The sequence below is a fragment of the Xyrauchen texanus genome, chromosome 17, assembly GCF_025860055.1.
Source record: "Xyrauchen texanus isolate HMW12.3.18 chromosome 17, RBS_HiC_50CHRs, whole genome shotgun sequence".
Taxonomy (NCBI): Eukaryota; Metazoa; Chordata; class Actinopteri; order Cypriniformes; family Catostomidae; genus Xyrauchen; species Xyrauchen texanus.
Genome location: NC_068292.1, coordinates 15,270,003 through 15,294,591, shown reverse-complemented (window position 1 = coordinate 15,294,591; position 24,589 = coordinate 15,270,003). Strand labels below are relative to the sequence as shown.

Genomic DNA, 24,589 nt, shown 5'->3' with positions numbered 1-24,589 from the left:
TTTTGAGAGTAACTTACCCAAAACTGATTATTATTAGATTTTATGTTTTAGACACAATGTGCTGATGGGTTATGTTTCAATAGACACATTTTTAATTTGATGTCTGCTACAATGTAGAACAAGGTTTATCTAAAAAATAAAAAAAATAAATGTAATCTGCAAAAAATATGGATGACTATTGTCAGTCTGTGATTGTTTTTGTTTCACACCAATGCCCCTGTTAAACTGTAGAACCAATTGCTGTAGAACCAGGAATAAATTTAATTTAGCAGATAAACGATAATTTCAAAAAGCAACTATCGGCCCTGATTAAACGTAAAACCGATACATCTGTCTACTTCTGTTCAAGATATGTTGTTATTCTAAAGCTGCTTTAACACTGTAAAGACTGACATATGAAAGAATTGTCAGAAAATTCTAATTGTTTGATATTAAACAGTTTTTATGTATCATATTTGATATCATATTTGATACATTAGGCTTTAAAGGTCATTATCCTCCTGAAACCCAGCAATTCATTTTTGTATAGGACGTTTGTTATTTAAGTTTTCTTAGCCCATACCTGCTACAGTGGTAAATCTTGGGGTATTATCAGAGGACATCCTGGGCTTTTCAGAGATACCAAATGTTTGAGTTGGGCCATGACAACTTCCTCTCCTTGGTCTATAAATATAGATTGAAATGTATCACAGTTCAATTCAGCACATCAAATACAATATTAAAAAATACATATTTTTGCAGTAAACAATTTGTATCATAGGTATAACACTATATTGACATTTAAAAGGGTGAATTTGTAAACCTTTTTTGTTGGGTCTCAGGAACTTATGATAAAATGACATCATCATAGCTTCTAATGTATAATAATGAGATCTTTAGGCTGCATACATGAAAAACACAGAAATATTAGTTCATAATTTATATGTTATAAAAAGTTTGAGTTTTCAAAGCTCTTCGATTTTTTTTTTTTTTTTTTGTGGTGGGCATGTATTGAATTTAATTGTGATTTTGAGAGATATATCTCAAAAGCCTGTTGTATCATATTTGATACAAATGGATTTCAACAGGCGTTTTCAATAAAGTAATATACAACATTTTAACCAAGCACAAGTTGCTATTAAAATAAGCTGTCATTTATCCCAACAGCAGTCATTTTTCATGCAATTCTGCCACCATTCTAAACAGATCGATATAACATTGTAACGTTTTGAGATATTTACAGTGAGGACACTGCAGAGTTCTACTGTCTCGAACAAAAGAGACCGTTTGATTGTGCTGCTCTTGACCTATAGTAAGATGATATCATGACATCACTCTTCATCTCAGAAGCTGTCTCAGCAATCTGATTGGCTTTTTGCCTAAGATGCCATTCATCTGGTTACAGCACTCATCTCTCCATATGTTGAGATGCATATTTGAATTTTTCACATTTTACTCCCATGTTACTGCTGACTCATGAAAATCTCTAATAAATGAAGTAGAAAAGTAGGTATTAATCATCAGGTGCAGACTCAAGACTATTTTAACCTCAGTTAATAGACCATTGTATGCACTTAATAGACTTAAATTGACACACAAATCCTATGTTGACTGTTCATCTGCATTGGCTTGTTGCTGCAGTCATTGCTTTACAGGCGTGTAGGCAAGTAAGATAATAAGGCAGAAGGTAATTCATTTTATAGGTACAGTAATTTGCTTGATGGGTGGTGTCCTCAATCAGATACTGTCCTAAACTGTATGCTTACAATCTGTTGAACATGTCAGTCCTAAAGATGTAACAAAACCACTTTAAGTTGCTCTAGATGAGATTGTTTGCCAAGTGCCTGAAATAATATAGTTAAACTAGACATGTAAAGTTAAGCTTGTCTTTATAAGGCCTTGTCTGAAAGATTACACAAAACAAATAATTGTAGAAGATAGATAGACAGACAGACAGACAGACAGACAGACAGACAGATGTGTGTTTGTGTGCTCGCATGCATGCATGTCTTTCTCTCTTATCCTTTGATGTGTAGCTTGTAGCTGAGAGTTTCACCCTGTTCTGAACTCCAGCTCAAGTCAAAAAAAGAAAAAAAATCTTACTTCACCTTTCCCTTACATTCATATAGATTTGAACCTAAAGCCTTGATGTTTTTTTTTTTTTTTTTAAAGAAGTCCAGAGACATGTTATTCTTCATTTAACCATATGGCAAAATTGCTTTATCACATTTAAAATATTGTATGTACTGTATGTATTCATGCATGTATCATTGTTAGGACAGCAGGGTTACTTCTCTCTCTCTCTCTCTCTCTCTCTCTCTCTCTCTCTCTCTCGTACACATACTCGCACTGAGCAGCTGTTAAACTACTAGATTTATCTCTGAACCAGTTTTCCAGAGGCTGTCTAACTTCCTGCCTAACTCACGCCCCCATTAACTCAACGCCCCTGATCTCCATTCCGCTATTTGCAAAGCATTGTAAGTCACATGTGTTTTTTTATGAAGAGAGAAAACTGATCCTGGGTCAGAAAGAGTGGAACAATAAAGCCGGCCGGCTTGATAGCAATTCAGTCTATGTTTAGTGAGGGGCCATGTGACTGGTGTCATCAGCATGTCAGACATGGCTGGGCTGTGTCCACATTTGCTCGCTCACTCCTCCCTCATCTTTTCACTCTCCCTCTCTTCCTCCCATGATCCCTCATTCTCTTGACATCGTGTCTGATCCTGAAGGAGTGGAAAATGTAAGTTGGGAAGAGAGGACACAGGGCCGTGGCTTTAGCACCATGAGTGAGTACTACCATTCTTTACTTTGCTCAACATTTGCTGGACTTTCTGAGATGACTCCTTGACAGTGTCCAACTGTAGAAACACATTGTACAGATGACCTTCGGTGCTTCAGGGTTAAGGCCAAGTTGTTTTTCATTAGGGTTCATTGCCTCGTAAAAAGGTTTGTCTAGAACATGTACATTGTTTTTGTATTTTTTTCCTTTTCTTTTTTTTGCCTGAACTTTGTTTGTTGTAATTGGAAATATTAAGTCTTTTTCTATATGTCATTTGTTCAGTTTTAGTTTTTATTTATTTATTCTTGCTTTGTTGAATTTTTTTAATAAGTTGGCTTTTGGGAGATATCATCATATTGATGTGCATGTAAATGGGTGTTTCTTTCCATAAACTTGTGTTTCAGGTGTCTGTAGTGGATAAGGCTTGTGTTCAGAGTGAAACAGGATGTTTAGTTAGACTGATCTCACAGTGAAATCGGTTACAGTAGGTTGACTTTTTATTAGCTAAAATCGGTCTGTGCTAACCGAAATTACAAACACTGCCCCCAGTGGCTAAAGTAGTATGTGGCATGTGTGAGCACAGTTTTCTGGGTTTTCTATCCATGGGGGAGGGGCCATCAAAAGAGAGTTGTGAAGCTTGTTGTTTTCAGCTGTACAGGCTGTAATACAGTGACGAGAAATGCATATTTTATAATCCTAAACATCAGTGGAGTAAAAATTGTATGTTAGATAAAAAAAAGCAACCTCCATCTCGTGTGTCACTGATTATGTGAACGTGATTACTTCCTGGTTTCAATTTGGTATCCAAACCTGGATCTCTTACGCTGCTGACAACACCACACACATTCCAGTCGCACCACAGGGGAAGGTAAACACAATGGAGCCAATGTAAAAATGTCTGATAGGAGATGTCAGTAAGTCAGCACAGTGTGTCCAATCCTAGGGTACCGGAATTATCAGAAACAACATGCCGACCCTCCCGTGTGATCATGTTGCTTTAATGGTTAAGGAGACTGGAAGGACAGGAGGATTCAGTCAGTAGTGCTCTAGCATTTACACCTAAAAATACAGCCTGAAATAATCACTGGTCAGTCAGCACACACGCACACATACTCATATACGTGCATTTCAGGGCACACTGACCCCATATTTTAACACAAGCTCACACATTGCTGTCTCCCGGTGACAAAAGAGCAGACTTATTTAGGCTGTTGCATGTCAGAAGTTTTAAAACGTGCATTTTATGTGATTAAGTTTGTGAGTTTGGTGTTCTGCATGTGATCTATGCACAGTAATGCATGAGTAGAGTGTGAATGTATGATTTCAGCAGAGTCTGACAGGTCCTGAACTGTTCTGAGTTTTTTTTTGTGTTTGTCTGTTGACTCTAGATAAACAAATGTTACAGCCTTTGGTCAACTTTTTTAAACGAACAAACCGTTCACCCCTTACCTGTATATGAAAACCATCTACACAGAGATTTTCTTTAGGACGGAAATCCAGTTCCTCATCAGTCTGAAAACACGCATATTGTTTCCACTGTGCATGTTCAGATGTGGAATTATTTCGGCATGTTTATTATGTGTCATTATATATAACACAGAGTAAGTTTTCTATCTCTGTGGACACAGTGACTTGTGAAACAACACATGGGTGAAAAGCTTACCGTTTCTCTCTCTGCTGACAGTTAGTGGTTTATTCTCTGTGGAATTACCGCTGGAATGGGGTTGCATTGTTTCAGTGCACTCAGTTCCATTCTAGAGGTTGAACCCCCTGTGCTCAGTTAAAAACAAGCATGCTGCTTGCAGGTTGAGTTTCTGATATGCCACATTTTTGAGTCTTGCTGTTTTGCCGGGATGCTATTTAATTGTTACTGTACAGAAGAGAGCTGTTCAGTGTGTTATAATGGCACATGTGGTTTGGAAAAAGGGATGGTTGTCTGAAGGAGGAGAGCAAGCAGTGTGGAACAACAGCATGCTACCTGAAGGGAGTATCATGGGACATATTAGAATTAAGAGTGCTGTTTGGTAATTTGCTATAATGTGATGGTGCAGTGTTTTGTGCTTGAATCTATTTTAGAAATGTAATGATAAAGTTATTGCTGACTCTTAGTATTTTTATATCACCCTTTTGTGTCAAAGCACAAATTATTTTGTATGTTGTTCTAGCCAGTATTAAAAAGATTGCTATTTATTTTGGCAAAATAAGCTCTTTTTTTTAACAGTGATTTATTTTTTGGATATGCATGAATGTTGTTGTTTTTTCAGGCCACTAGAGTTCAGCCTAGACTCATGGCTACTGTACAGTATATGGGTACTGGACCGAATATGGGGAATGTTTCTTTTCCAACATCAAGAGTTTAGGTTTAAATTAAATGTATAATGGAAGTAGTCTATAATTTTCTGTGCTTTTTAGTTTTTAACCTTTTATTCAGTATCAATTATAAGGTCAGCATTTAATATTATTAAACAATAATTAGAAAACGTTGCTTATAAATGAAGTATAGCTTGTCATAGTGCAGGACACTGCTGTCACTGTTTGAAATGTCATGTCTATCACTCATATTTAGGTACTTGTTTTCAGGGCTTGACTTTAACTTATTAGCTCACCGGCCACTGGTGGCTAGTGGTATTCCAAAGTCACTATCCACCCAGCATTTTCACTAGCCAAAATCCCCACCCCACAAAATGTGATAAAAGTAACTGTAGACTATAAATGCATGCATTTTGTTTGGACATTTTATTTGAACAAGAATGATATGAGTTCAGCAGGACACAGGTCTAATGATTTATGTAATCTATTAGGGTGGGTTGCACCAATATGGAATATATTAAGCAGAGTTTAGAGCTAATCCAGGGTTTGTTGACTAAACATAGAGTTATGTTGCACCACTTAATTATAAATACAGTTTAACAAATCAGAGGTTAAACTTTTAACCCATGATTAATATGGTTACCTGCGATTCATTTTGTCCGCCATGATGGATTCTGAACTTAGCTGTAGATTGCTAGTACACAGGGCTGATCAAGGAGGTTATGAAAATGTTGCAGCAGCATGTACAATGTCACAAGCTATAAAATATGGCATCATAATTTAAGAAAAAAGGACCACACGGATCTCTGATCGACCGCCTCTCTGCACCAGAAATGAACAGCCCAGGGTGCCGACTGAAACGAGTGTAAGAGCGGAGCGGAGCAATAACGATCACCTGTCGCTTGGAACCGTTCCCTTTAAATGCCGAAATTAAACGGCACATCCACTGTTTGTTTACCTAGTTATTCATGACTAGGCAAACATGAGTAGGATAGAACTGGAGAAAAACATTGTGGCCGATCCAAGTGTAATGGAACTCTCTGAAAGAACATGTCGACTTTCCGTGTGATCATATTACATGAAACCCATGTGATCTACCACCTGATCAAGTAGGAAAATCTACTAGCAACCAACAGTACAGTAGTTTAATCACTGTCAGTGTGAACACCCCTTAATTTACAGTAAATAGGTTCCGTTTTTATAATTTGATGACTTGCACCTTTTTTTTTTTCTATCCCTCTGTCAGATGTGTGTAACAGCACTGATCTTCCTGAGGTGGAAATCATCAGTTTGCTTGAGGAACAGTTGCCTCACTATAACCTGAGAGCTGACACTATATACGGCTATGATCACGACGACTGGCTCCACACGCCTCTCATCCCACCCGACGTCAACCTCGACCTGACCACTGAACAGATTGAGGAGACCCTCAAATACTTCCGTAAGAACACATGCTCTTGTTCCTCTTTCTTTTTTTGTTCACTGCTTTGTCCTTGCAGTCTTATCTGCTGCTGTAGATTGCTAGCACACAGGGCTGATCAAGGAGCTTATGAAAATGTTGCAGCAGTATGTACAATGTCACTCATGAATTACATTTTCTAGGCCCTTGACACTGTTTTCCTCAAAACAGTAACAACAAATATGTTGCACATGCAACACATTTATCCATACACTCACACATAAACACCATTCATGCATGCTTTTACAGAAACATTACCAGTGAGTATAATATGTTGGTATGTGTGCATGTTAAACTGCGATAGATAACTTTGAACGGAATGTCATAAAGTTTTCTAAGCCGCAAAATGTAGTTTTGTTTTCAAGCTTGATTCTATAATTGCTTGTTGGCTATTTTGTTTATGTATGCACAGTCATTGCTCTTAATTATTGAGATATATCTCAGTTATACATGTACAGTTTATGTCATGTGACAGCTGTGCGTACTGTAGTTGCCACAGCAAACACTCACACTAGGTCTCTTGTGTGTTGTCATTGACTGACCTCTTTGTTACTCAGAGCAACGTTGTCAGGTATAAGCAGCTGATTGGTCTGTGAGAGCATGCTTTCGTACCTCCTTTTATTTAAAAAAAGCAAACATTTTGAGGCACTTACAATGGAAGATAATGAGGCTACAAGACATAAATAATATGCGTGTTAACGTGTTTTTTGTGATAGAAAATCGCTTAACTAACCTTTTATGTGTAAAGGGTAAAATTGTATCTAATTTTACAACTTTGTTGCCATGACGATGTAACACAGGAAGTGACTGGTAAAATGACAATACTTCACATATCATATAATACATGATGTTTAACAGAAGAATGAATGTAAGTGCTTTTATAAAATTATAAGCTTGACATTTCTGCCTTTTTAAACCCTCCAAAAATTGGCCCATATTCACTTCCATTGTAAGTGTCGCAATGTAATTAAAATTTTTTGTCTGAAGTCATGCAGTGCTATGTGTTTTGTGATCTCTTAATTTAAAATTCCTATCTTGCCATCTTATGCTAATAAAGCATTTTTTTAAACCGTTTATTCATCACAGTTAAATTTCCTGCCATATCTTATTTTATTTTAGTTACTGTGTTGTCTAGACAGTTTGCTATTTATAATTAAACATGAGGAAATCAGGTATTGTAAGCATGATTTTTCCCATTTGTTTCATCTCATAATTCCTCATGTCACAACTTTAAACCCATTGCTCAGCCAGCATGATGTCATCAGTACGAGCCCACTGCCAGTGAGCCGATGAAGTGGCAACTGAAAAGTCATCCCCATTAGACAGACCCCGGCACAGAAAAATGACATCAATGCTGAGCTTTCAATTGGATGATTTATTCTACAATTCTGTAAGAGAATTGTGGTGTTCAGTCGAGTGGATTTACAAATTCCATTAGATTAAATAGATATCTGGAATGTTGTTTTGGATTTATTAACTAGAATTTGTAGAGTGAATAAAAAAAGCTAATTTATTTGTCCAGGGTTTCTGTTAGTGACTGATTGAAAATCCAGTTCATAAAGCCCATCTCTGCTTTACAGTCGACATTGCAGATTTAAGTGTTCCTCCTTATTTCTGTAGCTGTGCTTGGCACAATGCACTGCAGAGAGACAGCTACTGCTGTTGGCAGCCAGACAGCATCAGAACACCTGCCATCACTGGTACCGTCTGCTTATACGTCAGATAATGATTGCATGCATGAATCGCTGCTAAACATATACTGCTAGACATGTGGTGGAAAACATCCATAGAATAGGGTAGGAGAGGAAAAACAGAGAAAGTTAAGCAACCGAGCACATGCAGAAACATGCAGACTCCAACACAGTCAGACGTCAGAGCCAGTTGCTATGACAACCCCTCTAGGCGCCGTGGAAACGGAGAGATGAGGAGACTGGGGCGGGCTGTGACGAATGTTTAGAGCAGCTCTGATGAAGTGCATTCTTATTGGTTGGCTCCTGGTGATACAACCTTGACTCTAGCAGAACAGTTTCGGCAACCTTTCTGTGCAACACTGCTGGCTTTTAGGACCACTACATCTTTGTCTCTTATTCTCTGACCTTGTGTGTATGGGATTCTTCCCTGTGACTGGATTTAGTGGCAGATCAGTGGATCAGTCTGCCGAGAGGCTGGAAGAATGTGCGGCCATAGAGTTAGATTTATGTGTGTAACCTCAGATGCCGGACAAGAGAGGCTGCAGCTCACAGCTGAAGGAGACTGAGCATGCAGAGGTTTGTGGAGGCAGATTACTTTGAGCTGGACTGGTACTATGAAGAGTGTACTGACGGTAAGACCGAAAACCTTGTTGGTTGCCAGTAAAGGAGGAGAGAGAGGGTGCGGAGTGGTGAAAAGATTTCCCATGAGATTTAAACACTTCTAGAGTGTGGGTTAGTAACAGGCTGCCAGGGGGAGATTGAAATAATGTTAAAGTATGATGATAAGAATAGATTTGGAATAAAGCAATGAATGACAGAGGTTAGGAGACTCAGTCATGTCTGGAGGAGTGACTGATATAAGCTGGCCCTGTGTTGCATCAGACGCGGCACCATTTTACCTTACATCAGATGTTCATACTTTATAATAACTTTCATTAAAGGGATAGTTCATCCAAAAATTTAAATTCTATCACTCAAATGAGTAACCCTCATTGTTCCAAACCCATATGACGTTCAATATGACCACTGAACGCAAAAGGAGATTTTAGGCTGAACGTTAGCCTCAGTCACCATTCAATTTCATTGTCTGGAAGAAAAAAAAGATGCAATGAAAGTGGTTACTGAGGCGAATATTCTGCCTAAAATCTCCTTTTGTGCTCCACAAAAGAAAAAAAGTTTAAATGTCATATGGGTTTGTCAGAAATGAGGGTGTGTAAATTAGGTCATAATTTTATTTTATTTATTTATTTGTATTATTATTTTTGGTGATCTGTCCCTTTCATAAGTCATAAACATTCTTTATATAATGCTTACAGTAGTTTGTAATAGTAATTTCAATATACAAAAGTTTGTATTTACATTGAAAATCTGGGGTTCAAAATGTAAAATATATAAACAAACAGAATATTTTAAGATTTAGAAAATTAAAAAAAAAAAACGAATTAAAGTAATAATGTAAAATGTTAAGGAAATATTTAAGATTCTGCAATATTTTAAGGTCACTAATAAGCAAATCTATCACACTAACAATGTTAACTCTCTAATTAACATTATGCTTTTTAAAACATTCTCAAATCATTCTGGATATTATGGATATGGACAAATGTGTATGCTGTCATTTTATAATCCCTGTTTCTGTGCTTAGACTTTTAATTTCAAATTCTTGTTTAGTTCCCTGTTCCTGTTTCCTGTTATTTTTGTAGTTCTTTGTAGTTTCTTTTTATGATTGGTTTTCCCCTCATTGTTTCCCCAGGTGTTCCTCGTTCCCTTGTTTCCCTGGTTTCTTTGTCAGTCTTCACATGTGTTGTCATGTTCTGTGCCTGGTTCCCTGTGTTTTTGTTTCTTTTGTTCTTTTTGTTTTATTTAAAGCTGCGATTAGATCCTCATTCCTTGCCTGCCACATCACAGAAAGACTGACCAAAAATGGATCTAGCGACTGTCAGAATTCTGCTTCTGAAGCAAAGGGACCGTCCAGTTGAGGATCACGTCCATGAGTTTTTAGAGCTAGCGAATTTAGTGCACTATCCAGACCACTCTCTGGTGGTTTTCTTCTGGACCGGTCTGAACAGTGCACTGAAGGATCTGATGCCTCCTGATGATCCTCACTGGACACGCGAATATGTGGAGAAGGTTCTGGAACTTTGCAGATCTCCTTAAACAGTGGATTATGGCTGGAACCCCGGGCCAAAACCTGCATCTTCTGCTCCCTCATCGAAGCCTTCCATGGCTCCTCGCTCCAAGCCTTCCACTGCACCTTCGTCTCGTCCACTCCCGCGATTACACTCCCAGATGTCCGGAATAGGAGAAGGAAAAAGACACCTTCTCCCCAGTCTCTGCCAGTGGTCATGACCACAGAGGTCGTTCCTCAGTTGCTGCCAGTGCTCACGGCGACGGAGGTTGTTCCCCAGTCTGAGGATGTGCTCACGGCCATAGAGGTTGTTCCCAAGTCTCTGCCCATGTTCACGACCCCGGAGGTCATTCTATAGACTCTGCCTGTGCTCACGACCTCTGAGGTTGTTTCCCTGGTCTCTACCCTTGACTTACGACCACAGAGGTCGTTCCCCAGTCTTAGCCTGTGCTTACGACCACGGAGGTAGTTCCCCTGTCTCAGCCTGTGCTCACAACTACGGAGGTCTTTTCCCAGTCAGGATTCTTAACCTTGAGCCTCCCACGGCTCCGCCCCTCAAGCATCTCCTTGCTCCGCCTACCTACTTCGAGCCTCTCACAGCTCTGCCCACAGAGTCTTCCATGGCTCCGCCTGTTCTCCCTGAGACTCCTCCCCCTGCGGCTCCGCCCACTCCTCCAGAGACTCTTCCTCCAGAGCTTCTGCCCACCCCTCCTGCAGCGGCTCTGCTGCCTGACACAGTCCATGTCCTGTGGCCTCCTCCTAGTCCTCCTAACCCTCTCTCGGCCCTTCGGCCGCCTACCAGGACTCTTGACCCAGTCCCCACCCTAAGGTGGTCTTCTTAGTCTCCTGGTTGTCTGCCTGATCTTCTCTGGACTCCTTGGTCTCCTGGCCATCCGCCTGATCTGGTCTCCTGGCCGTCCACCTGATCTGCTCTGATCTCCTTGGTCTCCTGGCCGTCCGCCTGATCTGCTTTGGTCTCCTGGCTGTCCGCCTGATCTGCTCCGGGCTCCTTGGTCTCCTGGCCATCTGCCTGATCTGCTCTGGTCTCCTTGGTGTCCTGGCCATCTGCCTGATCTGCTCTGAACCTCTTGCTCCAGCTTGGTTTCAAACCTCCCTGACTTTGCCTTGTTCCTCTGCTCCCCTTGCCCCTTGTGCCCCCTTGAACTGCCTGTTTCCCCTTCCACCCACAACCTATGGACAATTTTTTAAAGGGGGACTCTGTCATGTATTTTTGTGATTGGTTTCCCCAGGTGTTCCTCCTTCCCTTGTGTATTTAAGCCCTTGTTTCCCCTGGTTTCTTTGTCCGTCTTCACATGTGTTGTCATGTTCTGTGCCTGGTTCCCTGTGTTTTTGTTTCGTTTTGTTCTGAGTTACTTTGTTCATCTTTGTTTTATATAAAGCTGAAATTAGATCATCATTCCTTGCCTGCCTTGTCACAGCTGCCATTCCAGCAAAAGTGGGACATACCAAATATTCTGAAAATCATGTAAAAAAAAAAAAACCTTGCAAAATGGAAGCATTTTCACAAATAAAATCTGCCTTTTAAACAACACTGTAAACAAAGCAATGTTTTGTGACACTGCTGACTATTTGAACATAAATGAATATCTGCATTGCATAAGATGTAATATTTGTAGTGTTATTAATGTAATTTATTACAAATTCTGATACCTCAGTCCAATAACCATGAATTAATGCACACATCTAACAGCCTGGAATAGAAGAGAGCCATTCTGCATTACAAATGAGAATTTTACTTGATACTTTTTTGTATTGAAAGAATGACTGTCTGTGTTCAGATTTTAATCACATTCATATTCCAGTAAATTATGTCAGAATAGCCTTATATCAAATCTCATCTCACTATAATGGGCCTCTTTTGAAACCAGCTTGTATATCATTGGGCATTTTCTTTTTCTTTCTTTTTTTTTACAGAGCAGCAGTGAAAGTATTGAATCCGATCTGAGCACAGCATTTAGTCATGCTCTGCTTGTTAATTCAGTGTATGAACTGTCTCAATCCCTACATCTCACTGTTATGTGATGCATGCTCATGTGTTGACATTAGAGTCATGCATCCAGGCTGATCACAAGCAGTAGGTTATATCTGATCTGATCTGTGCCTGCTGGATGTTTAATTGGGCAATGATGGCTGATCACTGCAGTGTCCTTCCTTATAATACCGCACCCTTGAATTGGTTGTGATATATAACTCTGTACTACACTGTTTCATTCCCAGTGTTTTACGGCATTGTTTTGCGCAAGCTCAGGTGTCAAGTTATTTAATAGTAGCATATGGTATGTATTTATTACACCGCTCTCTGAAATACTCAAGTCTGTTTGGTCAATCATGGCATTCTGCAGTTAAATATTTTTGTACAATGACTGCTATCTGTATAATTGACCGTTGTCCCAGCCAATCAATTTCCTATGTAATTGCTAGTTTCATGTCTGTTGTGTCACTCTGTGGTCTCATTCTTCTCACATCATATTTAATTTTCACTCAGATATCCATTTATTTATTTGGAAATTAGTTGAGTAATAAGCAGGATAATGTACAGTCAGCCAGTCATTATGAAAAATAAACCCATTCAGAGCCCAAGATATTGTATGCAGGTAATGGCTCATTGACCAGATATGAATTGATAGTGCTGGTCCAAATATCTGTCAGAATGTCATTTACCCCAGATGACTGATGTTTTGTTGTAGCAAACAAACTTCATCAGAATGAGCATTATGGCCAAGTATGCTTACACATACAAGGAATTTGTCTAGGTGACATGTGACTTGGTGACATCATAACACCTCAACGTCCCATCATCCCTTAAGCTGGTCCAAAGCATCACTCATGGATCATTTCCAAATATTAGACATTTTTGGCTGATTCTCAGTGTATGTAGTAATGTGATATGTATGTGCTGTACTGTACAGTTAATGTTATATAATTCAGGCTCTGTCCATCTGGACTGTACCCTATTTGTTGACCCACATTCGCTGTAGTGGGTAGGGTTTCCGCTCAGTTTCTGTCTCTTTGCTGCACAGAATATTGATAACTTCAGATGGGGGAGCGGCATTCAGCGCACACACATACACAGGCACACACGTTGACTTGACTGTCTAATGGGGATTAACAAAGACTTCTGTTGCTTTCATATAAATCTGACTATACATACAATAGACTAACTCTAAGTCTAAAAGAAAACTTTTTGTACACTTTTAGAATAATAAAAAACATCTCAAAATCATGTTCCCCAAATGGAGTTTTATCAGTTTTTGCTCTCTCTTTCAGGGACAAGTTTGTCCTAAACTATAGCTAAGTACATGCACACAAAAATATGTCATTCTCTTTTAATACCATTCAGTCCTTTTGCATTTCCCCTCTCCCACCACCAATTTTTCCCAGCCTTCCTCTTTCCTCCTCCTGCACTGTCCTCCCTCTTTCTTGCTTGTCTTTTTCTGCCTGTCTCTTCTTACTTTTTCATTTTCCTCTTTCAATGGAGCTGCAGCACAAAGACTCAGCTTTAAATTCACATGCAAGATAAACCCGCCCCCTTCACGGCCACAGCCCTGTTGCTATTGTGTTTCCATAGGAATGAAGGCGTTCAGCATACCATATAAACAGGACGTTCTACTGCACACAACAATGCAAATTGTGTTTCCATTATAAGCTACTTTCATTCTGTTAGTCTGAGGAGAAAAACTGAGTGATTGCATAACAATCCCAAGCGTGTTGTACTGTCCTTGTATGATTAATATGACAGTGTTTGACCAGGTATAGTTGCACAAGTTAGTGTGTTGTTATAAAACATCTATTTTACTGGCAGTACTGGTAACATGGGACAGAGGAAACATTATTATCTAGGAAATATATCCAAAGTATTTGGAATTTATTCTAATATTTTCTAATACACTTTCACATCATATCATTTAAGTTAACTTTCACTTTTTTATAACCTTAACAAGATTTAACTCAAATTTCTGTCATTTTCTTTACCATTGCTTTTTTGGTCATGAAATGAGCTCTGGCACACATCCCAAAGTAAAATTATCAATTTAAAACCATAAAAAGATAAAGGGATTTTTTGGGATAAAGCTTCAAAAAGCACATAAAGGCAGGATAAAAGTAATCCATATGTGTTTTAAACCATGTCTTCTGAAGTGATCTAATCTATTTTGGGTGAGAACAGACCAAAATATAACCCCTTTTTCACTGTGCATCTTGCAATTGCTGTCTACAGGAACAATCATGATTTCAAGCTCAATTACTAGTACAGTTTGCAGAGTGCTAGATGGTGCTGGGAAATATAATCAAGCTTGAAATCATGAATGCCAAGGAGACTGCTGATGTCAAGGTTTACAGTAAAAAGGACTTAAATATTGATCTGTTTCTCACTCACAGCTTTCATATTACTTCTGAAGACATGGATTTACTGTAACCACTGAAGTCATATGCAGTACTTTTATGCCACATTTATCATCTTTTTGGAGCTTCAAAGTTTTGGCCCCTATTGACTTGCATTTTAAGGACCTACAGAGCTGAAATTTTCTTCTAAAGATCTTTGTTTGCATTCAGGAGATGAAAGAAAGTCCTTCACATCTGGGATGGCTTACATACAGCTTAGCCAAATACATTTAAACTGTATTTTTCCTGACATTTAATCATAGAAAACGTTCCCTGTCTTAGGTCAGTTAGCATCACTATTTTATTTTAAGAGCGTGAAATGTCAGAATAATAGAAGAGAGAATGATTTATTTCAGCTTTTATTCCTTTCATCACATTCCATTGGGTCAGAAGTTTACATACAATTTGTTAGTATTTGGTAGTATTGCCTTTTATATTGTTTAACTTAGGTCAAACATTTTGGGTAGCCTTCCACAAGCTTCTCACAATAAGTTGCTGGAATTTTGGCCCATTCCTCCAGACAGGACTGGTGTAACTGTGTCAGGTTCGTCGGCCTCCTTGCTCGCACATACTTTTTCAGTTCTGCCCACAAATATTCTATCAGATTGAGGTCAGGGCTTTTGACAGCCACTCTAATACCTTCACTTTATTGTCCTTAAGCCATTTTGCCACAACTTTGGAGGTGTGCTTGTTGTCATTGTCCATTTGGAAGACCCATTTGCGACAGAGCTTTAACTTCATGGCTGATGTCTTGAGATGTTGCTTTAATATATCCACATAATTGTCCTTCCTCATAATGCCATCTATTTTGTGAAGTGCACCATATATATATAAGGGCTGTCAATCGATAATTTTTTTTTATTGAATTAATTACACTGTGTCCCGATTATTTAATTGTATATACAAATATTTGCTGAGAAAGCCCTCATATAAAATAATTAAATATATAATGATTAAATAATTATACATATATATATATATATATATATATATATATATATATATATATATATATATATCACACACACACACTACTGGTCAAAAGTTTTGAAACACTTACTCATTCTTTATTATAAACTTTTAGAATAATAGTAAATATGGATGGTCCTGATCAGCTTTTTTGGCCAATCCGATCCTATATTTAACTATTAAATATCTGCTGATACCGAATACTTGTATTTGCCTAGATAATAGAGCTGCAGACTGTTTTTTTTGTTTGTTTACAAAATAACTAATTAAACAAAGTAACTAAAAGATGTCTTCTGCTTAATGCATTTAACTTAGTGCAGGTAGCATTTTATAAAACTCACATATAAAATCACCTTCTACTTAGAATGGTGTAATAGCTCATTTTAACTTTAATATTCAGGTACAAAAATAAATCACAAATCCACTGAGTTCTGAATGGATGAATAGAAATCTTACATACACTTAAAAATGGTGTAAACCGCTTGACTTGAATAGTCTCAACTAAAAAATTATTCTATAAATGTAAAATTTGGCAATTCCACTTAAAAGTGGCATAAACGCTTACACTTGAACAGGCCCAAGTTCAACAATAATGAAACTATTATTAATGGTTCTGTTGTCAATATCAAAATGCTATTTTGACATACTGACAACCAGTAAAAACCATGAAAGCATCACACACTGCAGAGATGCATTCAAAAATAAGAAAAATATATTCATAACAAGATCTAAAATTGCTCCGGTGAGAAATCATTAATATCTATGATCTGTTTACTGTCTTTGAGTTTTGCTGTAACACAAATCACTAATTAAGCAAATGCATGAAGACGCGGCGTTGTTATTGATGTTTAAACAGTTATATTTATTATTAGTGTTATTGTGACCAATATTAATCTGATATAAATTGGGATGAGTGACTGATGAGATATTGAGAGCACCTGAAGAGTGCACGTCTTTGACACAGAGAACGCTCATATTAAAGAGCGTAAAGCTAAAAGCGATCGTGATTGCTCAAACAGTCTTTTTCACTCAACACAACATCTGATTGTCACAACTCACGTCATGTATCATATATTTGCATGTTTATATTGGTTGTTTAATTTGTTTTTAAACCTGTTAGCAGCCTCTATATCCTCTTCCTGTTCACTGTGCAACGAGTCTGAATAACTACTGTAACGACTCTAATGAAAACATGTAAATGAATATTCAAACACATGTAATTCTTATACATTTTTAAAAACAAACCGGCAACATCATCTCCATTACATCATGTCTGAAAGTTTTGTGAATGCTTAGAATTGCCAACAACTCGCCCTTCATACGCCACTCTGTCATGCTTCAAGGGCTGAGAAAGCACTCATTCATTAGAGGAGCAGTGTATGTGTGATTGCACATTTTGATCATCTCTAATAGTAAAGTCATCAAAACTATGGAATAACATAAATTGAACTATGTTGTGACTAAACAAAATCCAAAATAAGTCAAAACTGTGTTATATTTTAGCATCTTCAAAGTAGTCACTAGAAGTTTGCCTAGAATTTGCAGACATGTACTCTTGACATTTTGTCAAGCAACTTCTTGAGGTATCACCCTGGGATGATTTTTAAACATTATTGAAGGAGTTCCCATCTATGTTGGGCACTTGTTGGCTGCTTTTCTTTATTATTTTGTCCAAGTCATCAATTTTAAAAACTTTTCTTTTTCTATGTTTTTTTTTTATAATGAAATAAATGAATATGGTGGCACAATTATATTTTTGTCTACAAATCTAATTTCAAATATTTATATATGTATATATGAATTAATCATATGTAAAATATAATGTAAATATGTTTATGATAATTTTTAGTGATGTCATGTTACCATCTGACTTATGTAACTCTGTTTATCTCCTTATTTTAATATTGCTGCTGTGACAAAAGCCCTGTAATGTTTGCCTTGTGCAATGATATGAGAGATCTATTCATCAGGAAACATTGACAGACTCCACCCACTTAACAGGTGTAGTCAAACACAACTCTGTCATGCCCTGATCGGTTTCCATGGTGAGCCAATGGAAAGTACCATTTTGTTTTCTGCAAAAGGGATGTCTGATTTTTAATTTATAAAAAAGCTAAACAAATACTTTCTAGAATCAACTTATTTATCTTGGCTCATATGCTTTTCAGTCCCATGCATGTACATGTTGATATACAAAAATATAGTACTATTATATTTGACTTCTGTGAAGACACCTCTTCTGCTGTTTCTGAATGGTAGTGTCCGACTGAGTCGCAGTATTCAGGTGGCTTCACTGTCAGTATCTGATCTTTGAGATAGGGTTATATGTCCAGCCCAACATCAGTGGCTCACACATGGCTCTAGACCTGAGACAGCTGAGCCTGCCTGGGCATCACTAGCCCAGTGTCAGTATGGCATTGCCTCTTGATCACTCTACCGAGGAGTTCTTTATATATGACTCCTCTTCAGAGATACTGGAAATATCTGCCTTGTCTTACATTAGCTCAAACAAAACTGATGATGAAGATGTGGAGGGGTATACGCTGGAGGAAGGTATCGTACCTGTGCCTTTTGACTCTTTGATCAGAATATTTCCCTTTAGTTAAATGTCAATTTTTTTAATGTTTCAGTAGCTTAATGTCTTTCAATGACGATTGAGGATTTTATTCAGATAACTAAATGCTCTCACAAAAAAACGTTTTGTATTCTTGGCTTGATGACTACATCCCCGGATGGACATTTATAAATATATATCTTGTTGCTCTTTGTCAAAATTTAAATCCCTTTCACATCCTTGTTAGTGTCAAATGGCAAATGGGGTTAAAAGGAAATCATAATTCTGTGAGTTACACAGTTTGAACCATAAAGTTCCTTGAAGTTTTTAAATTGGAATTTAGCTATAAATGTTGATTGAGGACACAGCATTGTTTGGATTTATTATAAATATTAAATGCTCTGGAACAGGGCACAAAGTTGATCATATCAACACATCCTCACATTGCTACATCATGCATGCCAGAATGTATAGCAAAAATACAATTTAAATAACTGCCAGGCCAATTTGTATGCACTTTTAAATTTGTTTCTATCTAAACATTTTTGCTTTACAAATAATTTTTTATATTTTTTTTATAAGAACATTCAGTTGGTAATATTTCACTGAAAGACTGTGTATATATACTGCATAATAAAGGTATTTTTTACGCATTATAATGCATTCATAGTGCTTATAAAATACACCGTATGTGTTCTCGTTAATAATTGTAATAAAACTTCAACAAAAGCACACACACCCAATGGCAAAAAACTTGGTGTTGGTGCCCGAATAGACAACAGAAAACAAGAGTAAAAAGACAGCACACCACAGCTCAGAAAATAAAAAAATTTATTATCGTGTTCTCACCTAAGGTGACGTTTCAAGCCGACGGCTCTTCATCAGACAATAAAAACATTTAAAGTTCAGCCCATATACACCGATCAGCCACAACATTAAAACCACCTGCCAAATAATGTCTAGGTCCCCCTCGTGCCACCAATATATAAATAATAAAAAATATCTAAAGTAACAGCCTATTGTGGACCGTCTGAGCACTGATGGAGGGATTGTGTGTTCCTATTGTAACTCGGGCAGTTGTTGTTGCCATCCTGTACCTGTCCCGCAGGTGTGATATTAGGATGTACCAATACTGTGCAGGTGTTGTTATATGTGGTTTGCCACTGCGAGGATGATCAGCTGTCCTTCCTGTCTCCATGAAGCGCTGTCTTAGTGCTCTCACAGTACAGACATTGCAATGTCCTCTGCAGTCCTCATGCCTCCATGCAGCATGCTTAAGGCACGTTCATGCAGATGAGCAGGGACCCTGGTCATCTTCGTTTTGGTGTTTTTCAGAGTCAGTAGAAAGGTTTCTTTAGTGTCCCAAGTTTTTTTTGTCTGTAAGCTGTTAGTGTCTGTTCCACAGGTGCATGTTCATTAATTGTTTATGGTTCATTGAAAAATCATGGAAAACATTGTTTAAACCCTAAAGTTATTTGGATTTTTACAATTGTACAGAGCGGTTATCTGAGTTACCGTGGACTTTGGCCAGATTGGTCCAAACTGACATTCTCTGGCATTTCCATCTGCAGAACTGCCAGTCACTGGATATTTTTTGGCACCATTCTGAGTAAATTCTAGACACTTTTGTGTGTGAAAATCCCAGGAGATCAACAGTTACAGAAATATTCAAACCAGCCCATCTGTCACCAACAGTCATCCATGTGTTTATCTAATCAGTTAATAGTGGGGCAGCAGTGCAGTGTATAAAATCATTCAGATATTGGTCAGGAGCTTCAGTTAATGTTCACATCAACCACCAGAATGGGGAAAAAATTGTATCTTAATGATTTGGACCATGGCATGATTTTTGGTGCCAGATGGGCAGGTTTGAGTATTTCTGTATAATTTGCTGTCCCCTCAAAATAACTCAACACACAGCCATTAATGTCTAAACCGCTGGCAACAAAAGTGAGTACACCCCTAAGTGAAAATGTCCAAATTGGGCCCAATTAGCCATTTTCCCTCCCCGGTGTCATGTGACTCGTTAGTGTTACAAGGTCTCAGGTTTGAATGGGGATGTTAAATTTGGTGTCATCGCTCTCACACTCCCTCATACTGGTCACTGGAAGTTCAACATGGCACCTCATGGCAAAGAACTCTCTGAGGATCTGAAAAAATAATTGTTGCTCTACATAAAGATGGCCTAGGCTATAAGAAGATTGCCAAGACCCTGACACTGAGCTGCAACACGGTGACCAAGACCATACAACGGTTTAACTGGACAGGTTCCACTCAGAACAGGCCTCGCCATGGTGGACCAAAGAATTTGAGTGCACATGCTCAGCGTCATATCCAGAGGTTGTCTTTGGGAAATATGAGTGCTGCCAGCATTGTTGCAGAGGTTGAAGGGGTGGGGTGTCAGCCTGTCAGTGCTCAGACCATACGCCGCACACTGCATCAAATTGGTCTGCATGGCTGTCGTCCCAGAAGGAAACCTCTTCTTAAGATGATGCAAAAGAAAGCCCGCAAACAGTTTGCTGAAGACAAGCAGACTAAGGACATTGATTACTGGAACCACGTCCTGTGGTCTGATGTGTCCAAGCTTAACTTAATTGGTTCAGATGGTATCAAGCGTGTGTGGCAGAAACCAGGTGAGGAGTACAAAGACAAGTATGTCTTGCCTACAGTCAAGCATGGTGGTGGAAGTGTCATGGTCTGGGGCTGCATGAGTGCTGCCGGCACTGGGGAGCTACAGTTCATTGAGGGAACGCCAAATGAACGCCAACATGAACTGTGACATACTGAAGCAGAGCATGATCCTCTCCCTTCGGAGACTGGGCCGCAGGGCAGTATTCCAGCATGATAAAGACCCAAACACACCTCCAAGACGACAACTGGCTTGCTAAAGAAGCTGAGGGTGAAGGTGATGGACTGGCCAAGCATGTCTCCAGACCTAAACCCTTTTGAGCATCTGTGGAGGAGCACAAGGTCTCTAACATCCACCAGCTCCGTGATGTCGTCATAGAGGATTAGAAGAGGACTCCAGTGGCAACCTGTGAAGCTCTGGTGAACTCCATGCCCAAGAGGGTTAAAGCAGTGCTGTGAAATAATGACACTTTCACTTAGGGTTGTACTCAGCGGTTTAGACATGAATGGCTGCGTGTTTAGTTATTTTGTTATACAAGCTGTACACTCACTACTTTACATTGTAGCAAAGTGTAATTTCTTCAGTGTTGTCACATGAAAAGATATAATTAAATATTTACAAAAATGTGAGAGGTGTACTCACTTTTTGAGATACTGTGTATATGTGTGTGTGTGTGTGTGTGTGCGTGTGTGTGTGTATGTATGTGTGTATATATATATATATATATATATACACACACACACACTACCGGTCCAAAGTTTTGAAACACGTATTCATTCTTTATTAAAACCTTTTTTTGTTTTTTCTTCTTTTTTTTTTACATTTTTGAATAATAGTAAAGTCATCAAAACTATTTAATAACATAAATGGAACTACAGGAATTATGTTGTGAATAAACAAAATCCAAAATAAGTCAAAACGTTGTTATATTTTAGCATCTTCAAAGTATTCACCCTTTGACTATAGAATATGCAGACATGTACTCTATGTTGGGCATGTATTGGCTCCTTTTCTTTATTATTTGGTCAAAGTCATCAATTAAAAAAAAATAAAAATAATTCATTGTAGTTGTGTATTTAAATAAATTAATATGTTGGCACAATATTTTTTTTCTTCTACAAAACTCTTTTCAAACATTTAAGTGTACACCTTCAGATCAAAATATTTTTATGATCATGAGAAACATTTCAGTCAAGTGTTTCAGAACTTTTGACCAGTAGTGTATATACAGTACACACACACACATACATATATATACATATACATATAAAGCCAACAAAACCCTAAGTACATATGTATAATAAAGGTAGGAATAACAAAGTAATAACAAACTTTGAATATACAAACATAACTTTTGGAATAACAAACATAAACAATCAAAATCCAGAGGCAAAAAAACATCAGGTTAAGAGACCATCATAATACCTTCAGGACACGAGGCAAAGTAAAAGTCACAATGAATTATTAACTAAAGGTGAAAATCCAATCAATACTCGAATGAATGTCCTTGTACAATGGACAACCCTTATCTGATTATATCTACACTGTATCACATAGAATTATTTAAGAAATCAGATAACTGTCAGAAAGGGACGAATGTCAAATTCCTCATTCAGTCCTTTTGGTGCGACAGTATATAGTCTAAAGCCAATTGGTTTCACGCCTTCAAAGTAAATGATAGATGTCACCTTCCCTACAAGGACACTTCACTGATTCTATACCTATATACTCAAGTGCGGAAATGGAATGTCTTAAAGCAGCAAAATGCTGTGCTACCAGACTCTTGGGATCTTGATGCCTTATTGCACTTTGATGTTCAGAGATACTAGTTTTAAGGGGTCTGCTGGTTTTACCAATGTAACAAAGGCCACAAGGACAACCCAGCATGTAAATAATATTCACGGTCTTACAAGAAATGATTACTCTAATTTTGAAAGTCTTCCCAGTATGTGGGTGTTTGAAAGTATGTTTAGTAAGTAAAATGTCATTGTTGACAATCACCACATCAATATTTGCCAGAAGGCACACTCAAAAACAAAAAAACCTAATGTTTCTGAATAATGCCTTCTATTATCTTAGCCAACAGTGAATATTGTATATAACAATTGACTTGTTCTGTTTTTCTAGATTTTTTTGTGACATGTTTTTGAAACGATTCACAGCAGATTTACTCCACTCCTCACCTTTGTCTAAACCTATCCTCTACTGATCCTCCAGATATGGCTAAATTAAGAAATAGGTAAAGAACGCTTCAATGGAACAGGGTGGTAAGAAGACCCATGTAGTAACGTACTGTATTAAGGGCATTGGGTTTACGGTATAGACTTGTTTCAAGTCTGTATCACTCCATATGATACAAATATAATCAATATAGCATTTCCACAATCAAATAAAATCTAAAAAAGTGTTACATTCTTGAATCTACAAGAATTGTTTAAAAAAAAAAAACAAAAAAAACACGCAGAATGGAGAGGCAAAATTAGGGGCCTTTTTAGAACCCATGCTGACTCCAGAAACCTGTAAATAAAAATCAGATCCGAAAAGAAAATAATTATGTGGCCAATGCACCAATTTAATCAAATCAAGTAAACATAAAATGCTAGGATCCTTGCAAGACTGTTGATTTAAATAAAACTCTGCTGCTTTAAAGCCTCCTTCAAATGAAACATTAGTATAAAGTGATTCCACATCCATAGTCACTAAAAGAACAGATGTAGCGGGAAATCGCACAGATTGAATGTTATCAATAAAGTCCATAGAATCCCTAATATATGAAGGTAATAACTATAGCCACCATTAAAAATACATTACAGTACCTATCATTACTATACCATTAGTGTAATGCATTAAAATACATGATCAGTAGCATATCTAATGGTTATATAATGTGTTATAATGCAGATGTACGGTATCTATACCATGTAATGCACTTACTGTAGAGAGTTTTTAAATTTCAAAGTCTGTTCAAGACTTTGAAAGACTTTTTGTTGCCTTTCCACTGCAAAGGTGGCATATATACACTCACCTAAAGGATTATTAGGAACACCATACTAATACTGTGTTTGCCCCCCTTTCGCCTTCAGAACTGCCTTAATTCTACGTGGCATTGATTCAACAAGGTGCTGAAAGCATTCTTTAGAACTGTTGGCCCATATTGATAGGATAGCATCTTGCAGTTGATGGAGATTTGTGGGATGCACCTCCAGGGCACGAAGCTCCCGTTCCACCACATCCCAAAGATGCTCTATTGGGTTGAGATCTGGTGACTGTGGGGGCCATTTTAGTACAGTGAACTCATTGTCATGTTCAAGAAACCAATTTGAAATGATTCGAGCTTTGTGACATGGTGCATTATCCTGCTGGAAGTAGCCATCAGAGGATGGTGCATGGTGGCCATAAAGGGATGGACATGGTCAGAAACAATGCTCAGGTAGGCCGTGGCATTTAAACGATGCCCAATTGGCACTAAGGGGCCTAAAGTGTGCCAAGGAAACATACCCCACACCATTACACCACCACCACCAGCCTGCACAGTGGCAACAAGGCATGATGGATCCATGTTCTCATTCTGTTTACGCCAAATTCTGACTCTACCATCTGAATGTCTCAACAGAAATCGAGACTCATCAGACCAGGCAACATTTTTCCAGTCTTCAACTGCCCAATTTTGGTGAGCTCTTGCAAATTGTA

The 24,589-nt window shown here is 38.0% G+C and overlaps 1 protein-coding gene across 5 annotated transcripts in view; it reads left to right on the top strand.

The window, feature by feature from the left end:
• The window catches only part of LOC127657520 (trafficking kinesin-binding protein 1-like), a 77,036-nt gene that overhangs the window by 19,316 nt on the left and 33,131 nt on the right, over positions 1 to 24,589 (top strand). For 2 of the 5 annotated variants that reach the window (XM_052146349.1, XM_052146354.1), the window contains exons 1-2: positions 2,681 to 2,765; positions 6,315 to 6,509. In XM_052146349.1, the coding sequence (XP_052002309.1) occupies positions 2,762 to 2,765; positions 6,315 to 6,509 (199 nt within the window). In that variant the 5' untranslated portion in view covers positions 2,681 to 2,761. Of the gene's footprint in view, positions 1 to 2,680; positions 2,766 to 6,314; positions 6,510 to 8,638; positions 8,851 to 18,061; positions 18,270 to 24,589 lie in introns of those variants that run through there. The other 3 variants (XM_052146353.1, XM_052146351.1, XM_052146350.1) reach the window with 3 other exon arrangements.